We start from the raw sequence: 19,987 nt of genomic DNA, 5'->3' as shown, positions 1-19,987 counted from the left end.
AATATTCCCAGGCTTTCTGCATTTAGATTGAAATTTTGGCATGAGGAAATTAGTAGCAAAACTCTGATTCAGTCAAGCCCAAGATTTCACCATAGTTCATATGTCTGAGGGTTTAAAAGTTCTGGTACTATAACAACAGTGAGCTGTTGTTATGAATTAACCAAAGATTTGTGAATTTGATATAAATATTTAGCTGCAAGTTCAGGAAGCCAGAGCATAGAGTAAAGTAATAGTAATGTATCACCACCAATCTTCCCAACAAAACAGAAACCTCAACCAGTTGTTGGTATCTGAGTTAACCCTAACTCTTGACCTTTATTTGGAATGTAAGGTATTGGCACTACATGTTAACCTTTCTTATGCTATCCCCAATTTATATACCTAAAGCCATTGAAGCAAAAGTGATGTTCATGTTTGCTAGCATTACTGGCATTTTTTGAGTATATAACAACAGCTTTTACTAAAGTTGAAGCATGTATTGCAGTTCACCAGTGAAGATGAGTGCCAGCCACCATAATGCAGCATCACCTGAAGGAGGGAGTGCCAGATCAAACCCAGGTTTCAGATCAAACACAGGTTCCTGGTTCTGCTGCTACTTCACTATGTTAAACTAAGGAGATAAAACCTATTTGCCATCCTTGGCATTGATTTTTCCCTTGATAACCCAAAGTGAACACTCAGGGTTAAGGGGATCACAGCACTGACCTCCTGCAGTAGGTTCATGGCTTGACATTCTTGAATTGGAGTGACGGAAATGTTGAACATTAGCAGATAAGCCAGAAATGCAACTCTGAGGCTTTGCCTACAAAAATAACGTAGCCAGCCTCCATGATGATTACTGTGCTTCAGAATGACAGGGAATTTACTTACTAGTGATAAATAATGTTCTGTATACACGAATACCAGGGAGAAAGGAACTACCACTGTATATTATAGCTTGCCCTGATTATAGTCACTCAAGTACTATTTTATATGATTATACTGCTACAGGCCACGAAGTGGAAAAGATGAACCATGGGGTCACGTTTTGCCCTCTGTTTGCACGGATATCCCACTAACGTGCTTGAAACCCCAGCTTGTGAACAAGGAGTAGAATCTATCTTTTGTGAAAGGAAACAAAACAGCAGACGAAGCATTTGTTACTTCAGCAAGTAGAAGAGTAAACTATTTATATAAAATAATAAATGAAACAGTCTTAGTTTACAGTAGTGCTTGTGAGGCTGGGTCCTGAATGCATACAATTAACATTGCTAATACCCTGAGCATTTTGGCACCGTGTGTGGTGTATGTACACGCAGATGAAAGCTCTTCATTGCCATAGTTTCAAAGACTGGCTCGATTATGACTGGAAGGAAGCTGGCAGGGTCTGCACAGAGCTACTTCTATAAAGATCAGAAGAGCACAAGCTGTTCAGATGTTTGGTTCCTACTACTTGAGCAATATTCCTCATACGTAGTAAACCCACTCTATTCTTCATTACAGTCTGCCCTAAGCAGATGTTCACATAGTGGTCATTTTTTGTTCCATTCAGCATTCATTTACCAAAAAATACATAGTTTTGCAAGTCCTTACAAATTGTCTAGAATATGACTTGCTGTGCTGCCTACTTTAGCCAAAGCACTGCCTCTCCTGGACATACAACCCAAAGTGTTTGACTGGAGTTGCTTACTCGCATTAAGGGGTTTTTCTTTTGAGGATCTACAGACAACAGAACTAATTCTACTCAATACTCTGAAATAGATGAAACAAACTGCAAGTTGTAGTCCCTTGAAATATAACAACATGCATGTATTTTATTTATGCATCTTAAGCATCTACACGTCCAGTTTGATGGTACCACAATACATTCTAGTAAATACAAGAGTTCTAGGCTATCATTTTGTAGGTATTCCATTTGTTATTACATACACTCCAGTCATCCTGAAAGGAAAACATAGGGCAGCTTTCTTACCTTGGCACACGTTGTGATCACTTTGCTCATACCCAGCTGCACACTGGATTTGATGAGTGGGGTTTGGAGGGGCACGGTGAGGGTCGGCTGGGGTCCGTCGAATGACGTTGTTGCGACCACTAGTGGATTCTGCTGCTGCTTCTTCTCTCTCATTTACAATAATTTGCGCTGTTCTGGGTAGACAGAGGTATCCTCCATAGTGGTTAACACATTTCATCCCACCTTTACATGCATCTGGGACTATTTCACATTCATCAATATCTGTGGTTAGCAACAACACAAGTCATGCTTTTAACAGGCGAACCTTCTGCAAGAGCCATTAACACAAAGAACACAATCAGACATGCAAGCACACCTCCTTGTCCAGACAGGGAGGTGCAATGATAATTTGCAAAGACAGACTTGTCATTGGTATTCTCTAAGTATTATTTACTGTACCTTTGCACCGTTGCCTAACAGGATCCCATTCATAGCCATCTGTGCATTGCTAGAGAGAGAAAAAATAAATATTAGGCTACTTGGGATTCCTTATTTTGGAAAAATAATCAAGCATACTTCAGTAAACTCCAAGTTGGACACTAAGGGAAATGCAGTGTTTGCATACCTTGGTAAGCTAGAAAAACAGCTATTGGTACAGCACTGCTGGGCAGGAACAACAAACATATACAGAGAGAGCTTCTATTTTGGGAAGTTCCTGAGATATCATTTGTGGTGAGTAGGTAGGTTTTATTGGGGCTGGGAACAAAGTGGGAAAGCATCACTGCCCCCTTGCTTTGTTTCTATACACTACTTTAAAGCATAATTGGCTGAATCCTGGAATAGATGAACCTTTGGATCCAGCTCACCAGTATGAAAATCTGATCCAAAAAAAAGCAAGTTTTTCTGAATTTGGTTGGAAAAGACCTTAAGGTCATCTAGTTCCAGCCCCCCTGCCTTCCAATGGGTGAACAGCTTTAGTTCCCAGTTCACCAGAGGGACTACCAGACCCCTGTGCTTCATCCTTTCCCATTAGCACTCCAGCAATGGGGAAGGATCTCATGGTAACTGGAAATTCATTCACATGCTTTGCAATCACGTGACTCCAGGAGCTGCAGTCGAGGAAGAACAATTTATATTGGGAGACATACAATAAACGGTTAGTTTATAACAGGACTACTTGTATAAATAAGACTGCAAAATTCAAACAAGACTATACTCAGTAACTGTTCATATCAATGCAGGCTAGTACATTGAGGAAGAATTTTAACTATTCTGCCCTGCAGTTGAGTGGGCGTCTTCGTTATTCCTCTGCCCAAAACCATTACGTTTTCTAGATCATTTTAATCACAAGAGACATTTAGAAACCGATTGGCTAAGTATCAAAATGATACCAACTACAGCAGACACATTTAAAGTACCAATGAATCAACTTAGCCATACTATGTAGGTTCATACTCATCTTGTGCTGCTCAGGATATTGCTTTAATGATCCTATAGAAAAAAGAATCCAGTCAGCTAATGTAATTAGTCACAGTCAAGCGAGCTAAATCTTGTTGCAGAGGAACTATACACGGGACAAATGTGCTCTTCCAATGCCAAGATCCACTTGTTCCATGCACTATCCTTAAGTTATTTTGAGGAACTTGTTACTAAAGGACACTGACTCAGCAATAGGATTGAAAATATGTTCTTCTTTTGCAGGTGACACCAGTGATCTGCAGCTTTGGAGGCTTTTACTTCCAAAGGGGTAAGTGCACAGCAAATTGTATCACAATTCTCCATCTCTAACAGGATGACTGCATGCCGAGGTGACAACACTAAAGTTACTGTAGCTATGAGAATGGAAGCCCAAAGGAAAACAGCTATTTCATGCACTTACTGAATTGCCCAATTCCTGCTAATGCACAACAGAAGTACTGTCTATTTCACTGCAAGGAGCCAAATCCATCTATTATTGCAGCTGAAGGGATAGAAAGGGATAAAAAAGGATTTGGCTCTAAATGAACACAATGCACATGTGAGAAACAGTAGCATCTTAAGAGTAAAATGTCCAAAGGCTAAGTTTTTTTTTAAGTAGTATTATAGGGTTGGAGTCTGATGATCGTTGAAGCACCTAAATGCTAAGACCTCTTTGAAAATGGAGTAGAGGAACCCAAATCATAAGCATGCCAGACATTTCCCATTGGTATTAACAGAACTACGTAGATTTAACAGAAAATGCTGCTTAGTTTTGTAAAAAGAACATGTAACAAATGAGCCAAAGCAGGGGGATGGGATCCCTGTGTTAGGCTGGATTTGCGAAAGGTAATTAAATCTGCAGTTTCCACTTATATATAGGGACTCACAAAATAATCACAGAAGCCTCTAAATAAAAGTACTCCCAACCTCCAAAACTCTATTGCTTCTAAAGCCCAGTGTTAAAGTGTTTTATGACTGGCTTCTAGATGCTCACTTGAGGCTTCTTGAAGCCCCATCTTCTACACTAAGGTCCAACTCTGCAATATTGACTTGCTTGAGCCATCCCACTGACTTCAGTGGGATTACTTGTATAAGACACAATCTGAGCCTTTGGCTGTGGTTCTCTAACTTTCTGCATGTGTGCAGAATTTTCTGCTTGTGTGGCATTGCGCTAATGCCTGTACACATATTCAGAGGTCCACCCATATGAAGCAAGTTGCAGGGATTACGACTGTAAATCAGATGTGAAAGTGTGGGTTTTTCCCCAGCCCAAGCCGATGTAATTGCCACTCCTTCTACGACATGCATTATGCAAGCCAAAGGCAGAACACAGGCAAATTAGTTCAAAAGAAGCTTTACAAAAAGTCCTTTAAACCTCTTACTCTATCACTTGGTTGCAAGAAAAACCTATTTCCAGTGTCCCTGTGCAAATCTATCAAGCCATGCAAAAGCACTGCTCAAAACCAGCTCAGAAACTAAGTCCTGTGATCACTGCAGGGCTCGGATGCTTCATTGAGAGCACCGAGTTCTGAAGCACTTACATTTTGTTAAAAGCAGCTTCAAATATCCAAAAGAAAACACCAAAGAATGTTTGACCTAATTATCTGTCAAATTCCATCCATTTCAAAGTCAGGTCCATAGGGACCTTGTCTTGAGGAAAGTGGATTAAACAAATATTAAAGCCTCATAACGTTCAGTTCATCAAGCTCAGTTCACAGATAAGCTTTCAAAGCAGGCAGTTGTAGCCTCTTTCGCTCTGTCTTGTCAACTTCAGCTTTAAAACACTGTTTCGGTGCAGGAACAGCTTATTTTATGGTTAACATCCGAGCCCTAAGAACTTTATATTGCATGCTATACATTGGCAAGGAATTTGGTTTTTCTTAAGGGTCATTTAGCGAAGAATCCCTGCAAAGCAGCAATTACCTCGAGTTCTATTAAACCTTACCGTGTACGTTATGGTTTCCTCCGTTTCCTGCGAATGCACTGTAATAAGAATGAGAGCAGCCAAGAACATAGCTGTCAACATCGTGAACCCTGAAAAGAAAGACAAGCAAGTGAACGGGGGGTGTTTGTACCGGTCTCACCGCCGAGACCTGCCCGGCCCCTACCTGGGTGAGGCGGCTCAGCTCCGCTCCGCTCTTTTACCGGTGTCAGCGCACCTTTCGGGTGGCGAAGCCGCTCTGGTGTGCAAGCTCACCCTATGCAATGAAGGGGGACCAGGGGAACCCCGCAGGGCGAGAACCTCGCCGGGCACCTGCGTTGCCCCGCAAACCCACCCCAGGAGCCAGTGCCCCGCGGCACGCAGCCACCCCGCGCTGCCCACTCCTACCTGCGGCGGGGCCGGCGCGGACGGCGGCGGTCGCTGCTCCCGGCGGCGCGTTACCGTCCGTCCGCTGGCTCCGCTGCGGTGCCGGCGCCCGCCCGCTCGGTCTCGTCTCTTCTTCCCCCCCCGCGGGCCTTCAGCTAAATAGAACCGGCCCCGGCTCCTGCCGGAGCCCCCGCACGCCCCCTACCGACCCCGCGGCGGCCCGAGCGCTCCGCCGGGGCGGGGCGGGCTCGGCCCGGCCCTGCGCTGCTGCCCGCCGGGGCGCCCTGAGGCGGGGCAGGTGCGGGACACGCCGCCATGTTGGGTGCGTGAGGTGGCCGCCTGAGGGGAGCCGTTGCCGGGGACACCGGAGCCGCGGTGCGGGGAAGGGCGGCGGGTCCGGGGCAGGACGTGAGGGGAGCGCGGCCGTCGCTCTGGAGGCTGTGGGCCTTCGAGGGCTGGCGGCTGTTGAGGAGCGCCATGAGGCGGAGGTGGGAAGGAGGGAAGTGATGAGGTACTTGGTGCTTTACCTGCTGTAGATTGCAGTAGGTCGGTAGTAACCTGACTGTATGGAGTAGTGTTTGTGGTATGGTTGCCCTGTTGTGTGATAAACCGGAACACTGAGGTGTGGGGACATCTCGATCTGTGTAAATGAGCTTCACCATCTCCTTACCTGAGCTCTTGATGGACTGGCTCATGCTGGGCTCTGGGCTTGCTCCTTGGAGCATGTTTTTGAAAGCCTTTGTAATAAACATTTACTTTTCAATCTAGGCTGAATTGTGGCTTTGCAAGCAATAGTATGGAGCGTCCATCCAGCTAGGCAAGGTATCTGAAATTAAATAGGAAGATTGATGTGTTTCCCTGCCCGTTCTGGATCTGGTAAATAAAACCCCACAGCCCTTCATGGGGGAATGCCTGTTTTCTTGGACACCATGTAGCTTCAGCAGCCATTACTTTTAAAGGCCACTTCTGTATGTAAAATACCGTTATTTCCCTACCCAGTGAGAAAGCTGAAGGGAGGATGAAGAGGCATGACAGAAATGTAGGAGTTCTGGTAGGTAGCATGATGCTGGTGAGGAGCAGCGTGCCAGGGAACTCTTTGTACAGAGGGATAAGCTGGATCTTTATTCAGGACCTCAGTTTTGCTTCTAGCGGCACTGTGCGGTGGCAGTGCAGCTCTCTTCCTATGGCTGAACATGAGTTCTTTATTTAAAGAACCCTTTTACTTCCCTAATGTTGGCCATGAAGAGCCTGGAGAACTTGAGATCTCCCGAGAAAATGTCGTATTAGGTTGCAGACCTCTGGCACTGCTGGCCTAGAGAGCGGCTTTCCTGTATCATCCCTTAAGTTCTTAACGCTAAATTATATTTGATCTTGCATCAGTAAAGTGTCAGTTCTTTTTGGAAGGTCACAATAATTTTGTGTCTGAACCAAACTGCTTCTTTCTTACCTGTTTTAGAAACAGCCACACTGGTGGTTTCAGAATACATTTAACAGTATGTTGCCTACCTTTTTTCTTAGGTAGTTATGACAGAAGACAGGATTTTCCCTCTCCCACTGCAGTTTCTGTGCTTACAGGTAAGTGGGACTCTAAAAATGTAGGACTTACAGTCCACACACCTTGCTGGTGGCTGAACTGTTGGAACAAGTCCAGAGGAGGCAATGAGGATGATCAGGGGCTGGAGCACCTCCTGTATGGAGATAGGCTGAGAAAGTTGGGGCTGTTCAGCCTGGAGAAGAGAAGGCTGCGTGGAGACCTCAGAGCAGCTTCCAGTATCTGAAGGGGGGCTACAAGGATGCTGGGGAGGGACTCTTCATCAGGGACTGTAGTGACAGGACAAGGGGTAACGGGTTCAAACTGAAACAGGGGAAGTTTAGATTGGATCTAAGGAAGAAATTCTTTACTGAGAGGGTGGTGAGGCACTGGAATGGGTTGCCCAAGGAAGTTGTGAATGCTCCATCCCTGGCGGTGTTCAAGGCCAGGTTGGATGAGGCCTTGGGTGCCATGGTTTAGTGTGAGGTGTCCCTGCCCATGGCAGGAGGGGGGAAGCTGGATAATCTTAAAGTCCTTTCCAACCCTGACTATTCTATGATTCTATGAAGTACAGAAGCAACAACATGGTGTGATAGAGAAAATTTACTACGTTTTAAGGATATTTTTCATGCTGGCCTATGTAACAAGTTATCTTTTGATACTTACTCTCCTGCTCCAAAACAAGTTCTTTTAAAGCCTGTATGTCATTTTTTACAGATGCAACTTTGAAGTGTTAGATTGTCTCTAAGTTACTGACTTCCGTTAGTGTAAATCTATATTTGTGCCCCTAATGTATTTTGAAATTTGACTGTTTCATGCTTACAGGAAGCAGCACAGACATTTCTAATAATCTAATGAATGCAAATAGTAACATCCATTACTTACATGTACTGACAACAGCACTTCGTGAGTGTTGAATGCATTGCCATATCTGCCATGCAAAGAGGACTGAATTTAACTTGTTGGATCATGCATTAAATCAAAATTTGTCTTAATTTACCACCTAGGGAAACACTGTCTGTGCCACACAACTGCAATGGGTTGTTTTCACTCTAGGAAAGGAAAAGCAGAGAAGAGCAGAAACATCATTTTGGAGGGTGTGTGAAAGCCAGTGAGCATGGATCCTATACTTGGCTTCAGACACTCTTGTACATTTGCTGAGGTACCATATTCTGCCAGGGATAGCTCTCAATCCTTTAAATGGAGGTAGTGGACTTGGTTCATGATGTTGTAGCTCAGATATTTCCTACTCAGGCCACTGGAAATTTTACTGATGTAAGATAGCAGGATTTAGACCCTTGGAAACGTTGAGAAGGGTGTAAGGTATGTGAATGAGCTGCTCAGCAGCAGAACAACTTATTTACATACCTGAAATGTCTGAAGATGTCATGTAAGAAGCAGTCAAACCATCCATCCTTTCTTGCTGAACATACAACATGGTGTTACTGAGGCCAACCTTTTGCAGCAGTCACTGACAGTGCTGTTTGTTGAGGCAGCCCTGTGAGGCTGGCCGCTGATTACTTGCTTTTGGCTCCTTCCGCTAATGGTGCACTCTATTCCCTGCTGCTTTAGTGAACTCTCTGTCACATCTCAGTTTTTGGTTTCCTTAAACCCCACAGTTTTCATACATTCTTTAACTCCAATGTGTTTATGACTTAAATGTTCACATTTTTTCTTCCTGGCAGGGCTTGTTGCCACCCCCCATTGTCCTCAAAAACCCAAGTTTAGGTAGGCTGGAGGAAGGCTGTGTGTGGTTAAAATGTCACTGCACTCCAACTAATTCTGGCTGCTAGAATTGTCCCTGGGGGCCATAGACAGCTGGACATAATTTAGAACAGGCTGAGACTGATACTAGAGGCAAGCCCGAAGATGAGGAAAACAAAATTGCAGTTTAATCTCTTCTACTCCCAGATCTGACCCCCTTTTCCTGTTTCAAACAGAGCTTGCAAGAACACATAATGAAGCACACAGAGAATTTAAGCAACTTGTATTTGTCAGCTCAGGGGACTATCATTGTCAATTTAAGATGATTTCTTTTCCCAAGCATGTCATATCGAGTAACACTGGAGTTGTCTAAACTAAGAACTGGAATGGTGGAGATGTTATTTTCCTGTTGGACTCACAGGAATTCTCGAACATAAATTATTTTGATAACATGACAGGCTGCCTCTCTGCCACACTGCCTGCAAATGTCAAGATGTTTTCCACATTTCGACTTGGAAATGACATAGTGTTGGTGAAGGATAAATTGTGAAGAATTATGTACCTGACTTTATTGCTGATTAAATATGACAAATGTTGAACTTTTATTTGAGGTAAGATTTTGTGAGTTTATTTACCTTCAAGGGAGGTACCTCAAGCATATTGCATGTGGTGTGAGGTGGTACTGTACTGCAGACTTCATTTGAAAGAACTGTGTCAGCAGATTACTCTCACCTTTCACAGAAAACTAACAGTGAGAGGTAAGAATGTGTCATATCAGTTTCTGATCATAGACGTTGCAATTACAAGAAGTTAAAAAGGACCAAAATGTCAGTAGCAAAAGAGATAGAACATATTCCCTCCTTAAGCCTCTCATTAAAATGAAATATATGTTTGTTGTTGTTACTTGTTTGCTGCTTTGTATGACCGTAGTGTGATACATGTGTGATACAAACACATCATCAAAGAAAACTCCTGCCCCATAGTTCTTGCAGTTTGGTAAGACAAAAATGCACAAAGATTGGATTAGGAAATTTAGCAGCCTGGAATTTCAGCCTTTCTTTCGCTCAAGTTATCTCCTGTACAAGAGCTCTTGCATGAGTTTTGTTGTGCTCAGGCCTTTGACTAACTTAGGCTAACCTGTGATTTCATTTCTAAATGCTGAACAATGCTCTGAGGATATTCAAGTCCAATGTTGCTGCCATTTTTAATTTGAACTTTTCCTAAAGAAGCAGCATGTGATTTGTTTGCAATTTCTCAAGCATGCAGTTTGCTTTGCTGCTGCAATTTGTAGGGATGTGATCTTACATTCTGTACGTGTCTGTAAACTCCAGCAGAAATTGGAATGCCCAGAGAATGGGGTGATTGTGTTTGTACCAGAGTCCTTTGACAGTGGAAACAAATGCGAGTGAGAGCAAATGAATGAGGAAGGCATCTCCCCAGAGCCTGTCTTCCTCTGTTGTGCAGCTATAATCAGTATAATACAATAATACAAGCAGTATAATCAGTAAATCAGAAGGCTTCAGAAGTGTGAGTTTGATCTGAAAACAACCCAAGAAGTGAGGATGTAATAGTGTGGGGAAGTATGGGTCCATTTTACTTTGCATGTGTGGCTCGTCACCTCTTATGTCTTAAGTAGTTAATATTTTTCATGACTGTAAACCACTCCTGTTTGTACTTGTGTGGTGTTAACTTCAGGCTTCCCATTGCAAAATGAGAGATCATGGTTTACAGGGGTTTTCTCTCTTTTTCCAAGGGCAAAACTTTGAGGTCCAACTTAACGAAAGTTTACTCACAATCTCAGAATGTCTGTTTTCATGGATTAACCATACAGGTCAAGATGTTTAAATGTGGTAAGAGTTTCAGGTATGACAAATTTTGGCCTTAACTTAAATTGCAGCACTATTGCTGTGAAGGTTTTATTTTGCAAAGCAATTGTACTTGGAATTTTAGCAGTCTTCCTATCTACAAAACCCTGGAGAGGGGCTTTTGACAAGGGCCTGTAGGGACAGGCCAAGGGGAATGGCTTGAACCTGCCAGAACAGGGGAGACTGAGATGAGCTCTTAGGCAGAAGCTCTTCCCTGTGAGGGTGCTGAGGCGCTGGCACAGGGTGCCCAGAGAAGCTGTGGCTGCCCCATCCCTGGCAGTGTTCAAGGCCAGTTGGACACAGGGGCTTGGAGCAAGCTGCTCTAGTGGAAGGTGTCCCTGCCCGTGGGACTGGATGAGCTTCAAGGTCCCTTCCAACCCAAACCAGTCTGGGATACTATGATTCTATGATCTCTTGCTTGTACGGGTGTTACTAACTCATTCAATTTCATTTTACTCTGTGTAGCAGCTCTGTTCCATTGCCCTCTCTACCAGTGATTTTCCTTCTCTTTTTCTCATGTCAGAAAAGAGAAACAGCAGACTGGGAAATGTGCATCATTGGAGATATGTGGCATTTATAACACCAGAGTCATTGTTCCTTGTTTCCTTTTTTCTGGAAGGCCAGTGTTGCTGCATGCAGGAGTTTAATTCTGTTGCTGTAACTGGGATTCAACCAGTTTGGTTAAAATGAGAATTGTCTAGAACCTATTTGCAGGACTACAACCCATCTGAGGATCAGAAAGTCTTCCTGATATTGAAAATAGTACCTGCAACATAGAGCTTTCTTCTGATTCAGCTGTGTCAGTGCGCTTTCTTGCTCTGGCTAAGAGGCAAAATAGGAACGCCAGAATTCAGATCCAATATTACCCAGAATATGCTAGAGGCAGTCTTCATCTCTCATTCTGGCTTCTCGTGAAGCTTTGTGCAAACCATTTGATCTATTTAAGTGTTCACACACCGTGTAGGCGAGGCCCTCAGTGATATGCTTTAGTGGTGGTCTCGGGAATCTTGGAGTAATGGTTGGACTTGATGATCTTAAAGGTCTTTTCCAACCTCAATGATTCTATGATTCTATTTCTTGGTACACTCTCTGTGAAATGAAGCAAATCTGTGATGCTCGCACAGGGAAGTGAGGAGAATACATTCACTTTACATATCCAGGATTTCCAGACAGTTCATTGTCTTAGATACCCAGATCTCTTTCAAAGTTGGTGCAATTTGGATGCTTCTCTCTGAGGTTGACTTCAGGCAGCAGTGATGGGGCCTGTCTTAGGGACCTTGCCATTGACTCAGCTGAAAGTAGAATCAGGCAGAACTTCATCTGCTGCAGCATTCATGTTTCAGAGAGGAAAATGAGTGTGGATAAGTAAAAACTGTGTCTTCTCTTTATCTTCCCTCCACACAGGACATCAATTTCCCCTTCCTCTGAACAAGAGGTGTCTCTTCTTGTCGTATAGTCTTTTTGTTTCTGAGAAAGGTAAACATGAGCTGATTGGAATAGGACATAGAACACTCCTGAGTTTCAGAAAGTGCTGAACACCTTCAAAGCAGACATCTGTATTGGAAAACCTGAACCTAATGCTTTCTGCAGAACCTTGGGGACCTAGAATGGAGTGTGGGAGTGTGGTGATCTTTCAGCACAAAGAAAATGAGCCATCTCAGAAAGGCTGCTGTGGAAGAAGACCTTAGAAGAACAGATTTGTAGGGCAGAGTTGCTGCATCAGGATCAGTACATAGGTTAAACAGTATTTTGGTCTCGTAAGCATCCTCTGAACTCTCTGAGTTTGCTTTTCTTTCCCTTTGAGAAGAAGTTATTAATACCAGAAAAACAGCAGCCTTGCTTATTCATGTTGTGTGGGGGTGAACTTCAGCAAACAATCTGCCCAGTTAACCTGTTCATTACTGTCCTGAGACACAACGTTTCTGGTGAATATCTGCATGTTAATACCTAAGGATATATATGTCAGAGCACTTTAATTCCCTCAAATATTAAACTTAGTGCTGGTCTGCATGCTGTCATGCAGAAAGCAGAAGTAAAATAACAGTGAGATTATTCCTTTAGCTGAGATTTAAGGCGATATCCTCTCACCCCTCTTTGCAGATACATGCTGTAGAAAGGCATCAGAATTCTGGAAAAAGCAAAAAGACTGGAAGATGATACAGCTGAAAGCTGGCAATGAGAAGTCCATATCCCTGTATGCTCCCAAAATGTGCTCTGTAGGAGTTTAACCACATCAGGGAAAAGCTTTGTTCTGGGAGTGAGACAGAGGGAACACCACTGCTCTAAGTCATTGGAGTATCCCTTTTAAGTGGCTGCAGAGCAATGCCAAACATTTCATCTGCGTAATAAGCTCACACATAACTTACAATATATACTTATTTTATGTTATGTGCAGCATGGGGATTCTCTTTTTATTAATCAGTTCAAGTTCTCATTCCGTGGAAGCCCAAAGCCCTGACAAATGAATTCCTGCTCATTCACACCTTACTGTGCTTTAAGGGCTATTAAAAGTTAGAAGACTGCTAACACCAGAAGTGATAAAAGACCCAAATAATCTGATCAACACAAAGAAAACCAAATACCCCTCTCCACCCCCATCCAGAGCAGCCCAGTGTAGTTCAGTTAACTTGCTTATGTCACTCAAGAAATCTCAGAGCTCTGTTTTGCCAACAATAGTCTCAGTGTGTAAGGGGCCAGGGGCCTCTTTGGCACCACAGCTGCAGGTCGTAAATACAGTTCTGGAGATTATGATATTAAAGTGTCCCTTTTGGAGACTGCAGAGCAATGCCTGAGGTATTGCCTCCTGCCTCCAAGGAGCCTGGTTGCTCCCAGGGCTGTCAGGTGACAGTGTGGAGCACACTTGGAGGGGTTCCTACATACGGATTACTTCTTCATAAACATGATATTTCTGCCCTTTCCTGGGTTAGCCAGGGAGTGTAGCAGCCTTCCGGTATCTGAAGGGGGGCCTACAAGGATGCTGGAGAGGGACTCTTCATCAGGGACTGTAGGGACAGGACAAGGGGTGATGGGTTCAAACTGAAACAGGGGAAGTTCAGGTTAAATACGAAGAAGTAGTTCTTTACTGTGAGGGTGGTGAGGTGCCAGAACAGGTTGCCCAAAGAAGTGGTAAATGCTCCATCCCTGACAGCGTTCAAGGCCAGGTTGGACAGAGCTTTGGGCAACATGGTCTAGTGTGAGGCATCCCTGCCCATGGCAGGAGGTTGGAACTGGATGATCCTAAGGTCCTTTCCAGCCCAAACCATTCTATAATTCTATGATTTCCTGCAGAAGGCTCTTGGACTTTGGTTGAAGTGGTTTGCTGAGCATGGATTCAGTGTACAGAAGGTAAAGGACAGGTACATGCTTCAAGAAAAGCACTGTGTGCAGACCAAGTCACAGCTGGAGCACCAGCCTGTCCTTGTGTCTTTCCACACATTCATAAAGCTGTAACAAAAAGAGAAGGGGGCAGGTGGGAAAAATCACTTGCACCAGTGCAAAGGGGGGGAATGTGTTTACCTGGGTCCTACTCACTGTCTTACTCATACTTACTTCCAGATTCTTTTATCCCATTTTATGTCAAAAGGTTTTTGCTTTCCAGCTCCCTTACCCTTGAAAAATGCAATGTTTGACAGCACTTTAAACAGTGAATTGTGCCTGCAGAAATGTTCACTTCTAGAAGCAACAGTTACAGTCTGTCAGAATTTTAGGCCTTGGTTATTTATGCTCATATTCGTCATTCATTTTTCAAATGTGTATCTCTAAGAGGGAACAGACTTTTTCCATATAAATTCAGCTTCTGCAAGAAACCACTTGAGCAGGAAAAGCAAAACTGATTGAGCTTGCCTGTGCTTTCCTCAAATCAAAGGAGAACTCTTAGTTCAGCATCTTGTCAGCGAATTGTGGCTGAGTTATTAATAATCTGTCTCAGTTATTAAGTACCTGGAATTTATAAATCTTTCAGGGAGGCATTTAATATACAAATCTCTGGATCTTAGTGGAGCTCCTGACTGCTGTCTCTCGGCAAGCTGTGAGCACAAAGAAACGCTTCATCTTGAAGATGTAGCAATAGGACAAGGGGTGATGGGTTCAAATTTAAACAGGGGAAGTTCAGGTTAGATATAAGACAGAAGCTCTTCCCTGTGAGGGTGCTGAGGCGCTGGCACAGGGTGCCCAGAGAAGCTGTGGCTGCCCCATCCCTGGCAGTGTTCAAGGCCAGGTTGGACACAGGGGCTTGGAGCAAGCTGCTCTAGTGGAAGGTGTCCCTGCCCGTGCCAGGGGGTTGGAACTGGATGATCTTAAGATCCTTTCCAACCCAAACCATTCTACGATTCTGTGTATGAATTAAGCCTGTTGATACAGATTGTTTGATTGATTGCTGTAAAACAGCTTTTTTGGCACTTGTTTCTTTAGGACAGGGGTCAGATTCTGTCTCTCCCTTGCACTGAAGGTGTGTTGAACCTTGTGTAGTCTGACTGAGGTGGGTTAAGAGCCTGTTCTATTTTTGTGAGTAACTGCAAAATGGCTTTTGGGGACGTGTAGTTGCTGTTAGCTGGTAAATTCATTGCTGCCTTAAAGAGGAGGGTGCTAAACCAATGGAGGTGACATTGGCTTTAAGAGTGTGGCACTACAACTATTAAGAAGGACCTTTCCTTATTTTCCCCATGCTTTTATTCAGTCCTCTTTGTTATGCTGATTCAAAAGAAGCATCAGTTCAGAACTGGTGCTTACCCTGTGTGGGAGTAGAATGTAACTGGTGTCTGTGAGTGTGTGTGGATTATCTTGCACGTGTATCACAAGATCAGTGAAAACTCAGGGCAGGGGGGCTTCAAGTAACAGGCAATGTACTCTGAACTCTGACAGTCACTGTCCAAGTACTTGAGACTGCTCTGCGACTGAGTCCTCACCTCATCTATAGGGACACGTCTTAGAAGGGAGTTCCTTGAGTTTAATACAGTTTATTCTCTTAGAAAGTCTGCGAATACAACGTTTAATTCTGTCTTGTTTAATGTTGTTTTTGTGAGGGGAGCACCTAAATCTTATAGGTAGCACTAGAGGAAACTGAGTTTTCTTAAAACTATGAAATAATCCTGTGAATGGGTGAAAAATTTCTAGTGACAGCTGTAAGAAGACCTGCTCTTCTTCCTACAGCTTCCTGCCTTCCATCAAAGATCTTCCTTCCTTCCTTCCATAATTAGCAGAAAGCTGTAAGAGATGTGTAATTTTGTTCTCTGAAGGTAGAGTTGAGTGGTTTTACAACGTGCCTTTAGAGCTAATAATGATTCAAAGTTAACAGTCACATAACATTTATTTCAGAACAAACCTGCATAACAAATAAATCTGCGTAGAAACTCACAGCTTATGCCTGTGGCACAGTTCTTGACACACTTCATCCAGTTAACTTCAGTTTCCATCTCCAACATGGCTGTTGTTATTTAGTAAAAGCCTCCTGTGATGCAGGAAGTGTATCTGTGATGTAGGCCTGAAGTGTAGCAGGTTGTGATGCCTGAAAGTTGGCCCCTATGGGCTGGGTTTAAGTTGCCAGAACACACTATATTGTATAAGTCCCATTTAGCATAGGTAGTTGCAGGGTAAGGAGAGCATCTTCTCTGCAGCAGAACAGATCTTAACTTGGGGTGGATTAACAGTTTGTCAGCTTTAGGCTTTAGGTTAAGTGTGCACCTTAGGAAGGTGAATAAGAGCTATTGCAATACTTCATTTGGAGTCAAAAGGTCTTTCACCACACTGCTGCCTATTCAGAATGTTTAGAGAAAGAATATCACGAAGGTATGGGAGAAAGTGGAATGGATTTGTTTGCAGTCATCTTTAGTAGAGAAAAGCTTTGACTTCCTCCTTCATTTTCCAGGAGAAAATGAAGATCACATCGATTTCCTTGTCAAAAAAAGTAGGGGTTTTGTCCACTTTAAGATCTGAACAAGATCTTTACTCCCAGTTGGCAATATGTGACACAGCATCCCTTGAGTGTCAGGCTATGTAAGGCATTAATCGCCTTGTGAAGCTCTTAACAGCAGTAATAGATTATTTTACAACTGTTAGGGATCCTAACAGTAATTTTACTAATTTGAATGTAAAGCATGTGAACAGTGTAAGTAAATTAGGAGATAATACTCAATAGAGATGTTTGCTCACAATTTAACATCTCGTTCTCAAGCTATTAGTTGTTTACTGATCTGCAGCAATGAAGTGCTAAAAGCTAAATACTGTGAAATGTTAAACTTCGATGAAAGATATGAAGACAGAAGTGGTTTCTTTTGCCAACACTGTGGTCACCAGCAGTGCCCTGACCTGATTACTTCAGCTGATGTTTTCCCTCAAGCTGTCATGAATCAGTAATGATCAAGTTTTGCAATACTCAATGATTCTCTTGTGAATAGCAAAAGGATTTGTTATTGTAGGTTGGTCTGTTGTGAAAAGAAGTGTTCAGCAGGCTCTATACAGTATGTTTTGCTGCTTTTTTGCCTATGGAATGCCATAACAAATCTCCTGAAGAGTTCCACAAAATGTGAGGAAAATTCAATCTGGCCTAATGTGGAAGTGACCCCTCTGGTGTCTTTTAAATCAACTTTTGTGTCAGTATATTTTTCCATGCATAGTTGGAAGATAGCCAGTACAAGGATTCAGTTGTAGAGCTTGACTTGTAGGCCTTCTAATAGGAAAAGGAACTTGTAGAACATATTATTGTTATTAGTGGGGTGTTCTCATAGTAATTTAATACGGTAGTCCCAGAAAACATTCCCTTTTCCCTTGCACTGAGTGCGGTGTGGTTGTGGAGGTGTGTTGTCAGTGAGGTCAGGAGAGAGACTAGGTCCCTGGGTGAAGCTGGAAATTCAATCCATGCTTCCCATGATTGTGGTGACATAATGCTACCAATAATCCTTGCAGCTCCTGACTGGTTTTTGTGTGAAGAAAGGGACCAAAATGAGGGTAACTTCTCAGTTAAAGGGAACGAAAGATGCATTTTAGTAATTTAAAAAGAAAAGGGTGGGATGGCAAAACCTCTGTGGGGCTTATTTGAAGGATGCTTTTGGTTTATGTCCATGCAGATCTGTGGCTAGAGCCCTGTGGAAATCAGACTTTGCTTCAAGCTATATGTGAAGTTCCTGTGGAGCCAGCCCTTTCCCAAGGCTCATAGAAGGAATGCAGCTGAGTATGAGGTAAGTGGGACTGCTCTCCCCATGTGGCAGAGCTCTTGTGAGCTGATTGACAGCAATCATTTGTTGGCTGATGGCTGAGCCTTAAAGGGGAGAACATACAAACAAGCAAATCTAAATGCACATGTTGATTTGAGGGCATGGTCTGACACTGGTGGACCTTTATCCAGTTGATAGCAGGGAAAAGAATAAGAAAGAAAAGGCCAGAGGAAATTTGAACCAGGCAGTTCTGTTCTGATGCAAATTGCTTAACATAGATTTGTGGTTTTAAGTATATGTGCACATTAAAAGAATGCTGACCTTTAAAACCATGTTTTCCTATAAATTGCTATTGTTGCTGTTCAACGCATATGGGCTTATAAGCAGCAGAAATACCATAAGCCTATGGGATTGGGAACGCACCATGGAAACAAACAGCACCCTGGCAAAATACAGAGCTGTTTCCTTCATGGTGCTCTCCATTAAAAAGTCAGCTCGGCATAGTTCCTTCTGAAATCCACATACCTCTCAAAGAGAAATGCATGATAAACTGGTGCATTAGATGGTAACCACTGTGCTTTGCTTTAAAACAAAGGCGGCTTTGATAAGATTCCTGAGCCGAAGTTATAGGTTGTGGATCCATAATGTAGGAATGCAACGAAATTAATTCCTCGTTGAGATAACGGAGATCTGGAAATGTAGAGCTGCCCTCTAGTGTCGCAATGGCGGTATAAGGTGTGCTCAACTGGTCGGGAAGCAGAATGTGTACTGGAAAGCAAAGAAAAACGTGCAGATATCTTTGAAGGGATTCTATAGCTGCAATTCAAATGTCAGACCAGCAGTGGGGAAGGTGTAATATTAAACATAGAGCACAGGCATGGTGTCTTCTGGAGAGGTCTTTCACAAGTCTCATACCATATGAGGTACAGAAGAGCTCCATAAGTTTTATATAGAATCATAGAATAGTCAGGGTTGGAAAGGACCTTAAGATCATCCAGTTTCAACCCCCCTGCCATGGGCAGGGACACCCCACACTAAACCATGGCACCCAAGGCCTCATCCAACCTGGCCTTGAACACTGCCGAGGACGGAGCATTCACAGCCTCCCTGGGCAACCCATTCCAGTGCCTCACCACCCTCTCAGTAAAGAATTTCTTCCTCAGATCCAATCTAAACTTCCCCTGTTTCAGTTTGAACCCGTTACCCCTTGTCCTGTCACTACAGTCCCTGATGAATTGTGCATCCCCAGCATCCTTGTAGAAGGAGCTTGTTCCAGAAATCCTCCATGTAATTAAAGAAGTTTGAATTTAGACATTTGCTTCAGCTCATTTTGGGCAGAGAGATCACCTATGGAACTGGGATGGAGCTTCACAGCTGAACTTGCCCTAATCTGGGACTGTTGAAGTCAATGGCTTTGTCCAAAGTTATTCTTTTCTAGATGAAAGAACTCTTCCCTGAATGCTACGTTAATCTCTTTCACTTCTAGTTTGCATATTCTTCTGCTCTGGTTCATGAAGAAAGGAACCTTCGTGCATGAAATGAGCCAAAATTATGACTCCTCTGAACAGACTCACCTTAAAAAGGCAGGTAATGTCTTTATGGAGAGTGCCAGCATATTCTAACCTAGTATATGCAATTAAACTAATTTTCCTCTTGTTTAAACTGTGGTTATAACTACTCCACCCCCTTAGGTCAATTTACTTCTTTAAAATTGCTTGAAAAAGAATCAGAGTAAGTTACATAAGTGATGTAGCAAGCGCTTACATACAAACATTGTGTCCTTTGGGAAGCTTCATTTGTTGCCTTGTCAGAGCAATTAACTCACCCTCTATGATACAGTTACTTGGAAAAGCCTGTGAGTTTCTGTAATGGTTTCAGGGGTGTCTTTCAATGTGACTGGTTAGTGAGGGTTAAACCTTTCTGTCCTGGTACAGTATTTTCTGAAGCTGCTGTTGTATCTTCATTTCTGTGCAAAATGGGGGGCTCTGTTTCAGTTTGGCAACCTGGCAAGACCAGGAATTCTAAATGCAATGCTTTGTTTTA

General features: G+C 43.2%; 1 protein-coding gene and 1 long non-coding RNA gene across 2 annotated transcripts in view; one reads left to right on the top strand and one right to left on the bottom strand.

Moving 5' to 3' along the window:
• Positions 1 to 5,414, bottom strand: part of EFEMP1 (EGF containing fibulin extracellular matrix protein 1) — a gene marked incomplete at both ends in the record, with an annotated part of 49,790 nt that extends 44,376 nt beyond the window's left edge. Inside the window, 3 exons of the mRNA XM_080616352.1 lie at positions 1,952 to 2,212; positions 2,390 to 2,438; positions 5,334 to 5,414. Coding sequence (XP_080472478.1) covers positions 1,952 to 2,212; positions 2,390 to 2,438; positions 5,334 to 5,414 — 391 coding nt within the window. The remainder of the gene's footprint in view (positions 1 to 1,951; positions 2,213 to 2,389; positions 2,439 to 5,333) is intronic.
• On the top strand, positions 3,630 to 19,532 carry LOC308220406. Its single transcript, XR_013956657.1, has 4 exons — positions 3,630 to 3,677; positions 7,215 to 7,271; positions 17,858 to 17,968; positions 19,431 to 19,532. It is a non-coding gene; the product is annotated as an uncharacterized lncRNA (long non-coding RNA).
• The last annotated feature ends 455 nt before the right edge of the window (positions 19,533 to 19,987 follow it).

This window comes from Psittacula echo, assembly GCF_963264785.1.
Source record: "Psittacula echo genome assembly, chromosome: 4".
NCBI lineage: Eukaryota > Metazoa > Chordata > Aves > Psittaciformes > Psittacidae > Psittacula > Psittacula echo.
The sequence above is the reverse complement of the archived record's forward strand: the minus strand, read 5'-3'. Positions and strand labels throughout refer to the sequence as shown.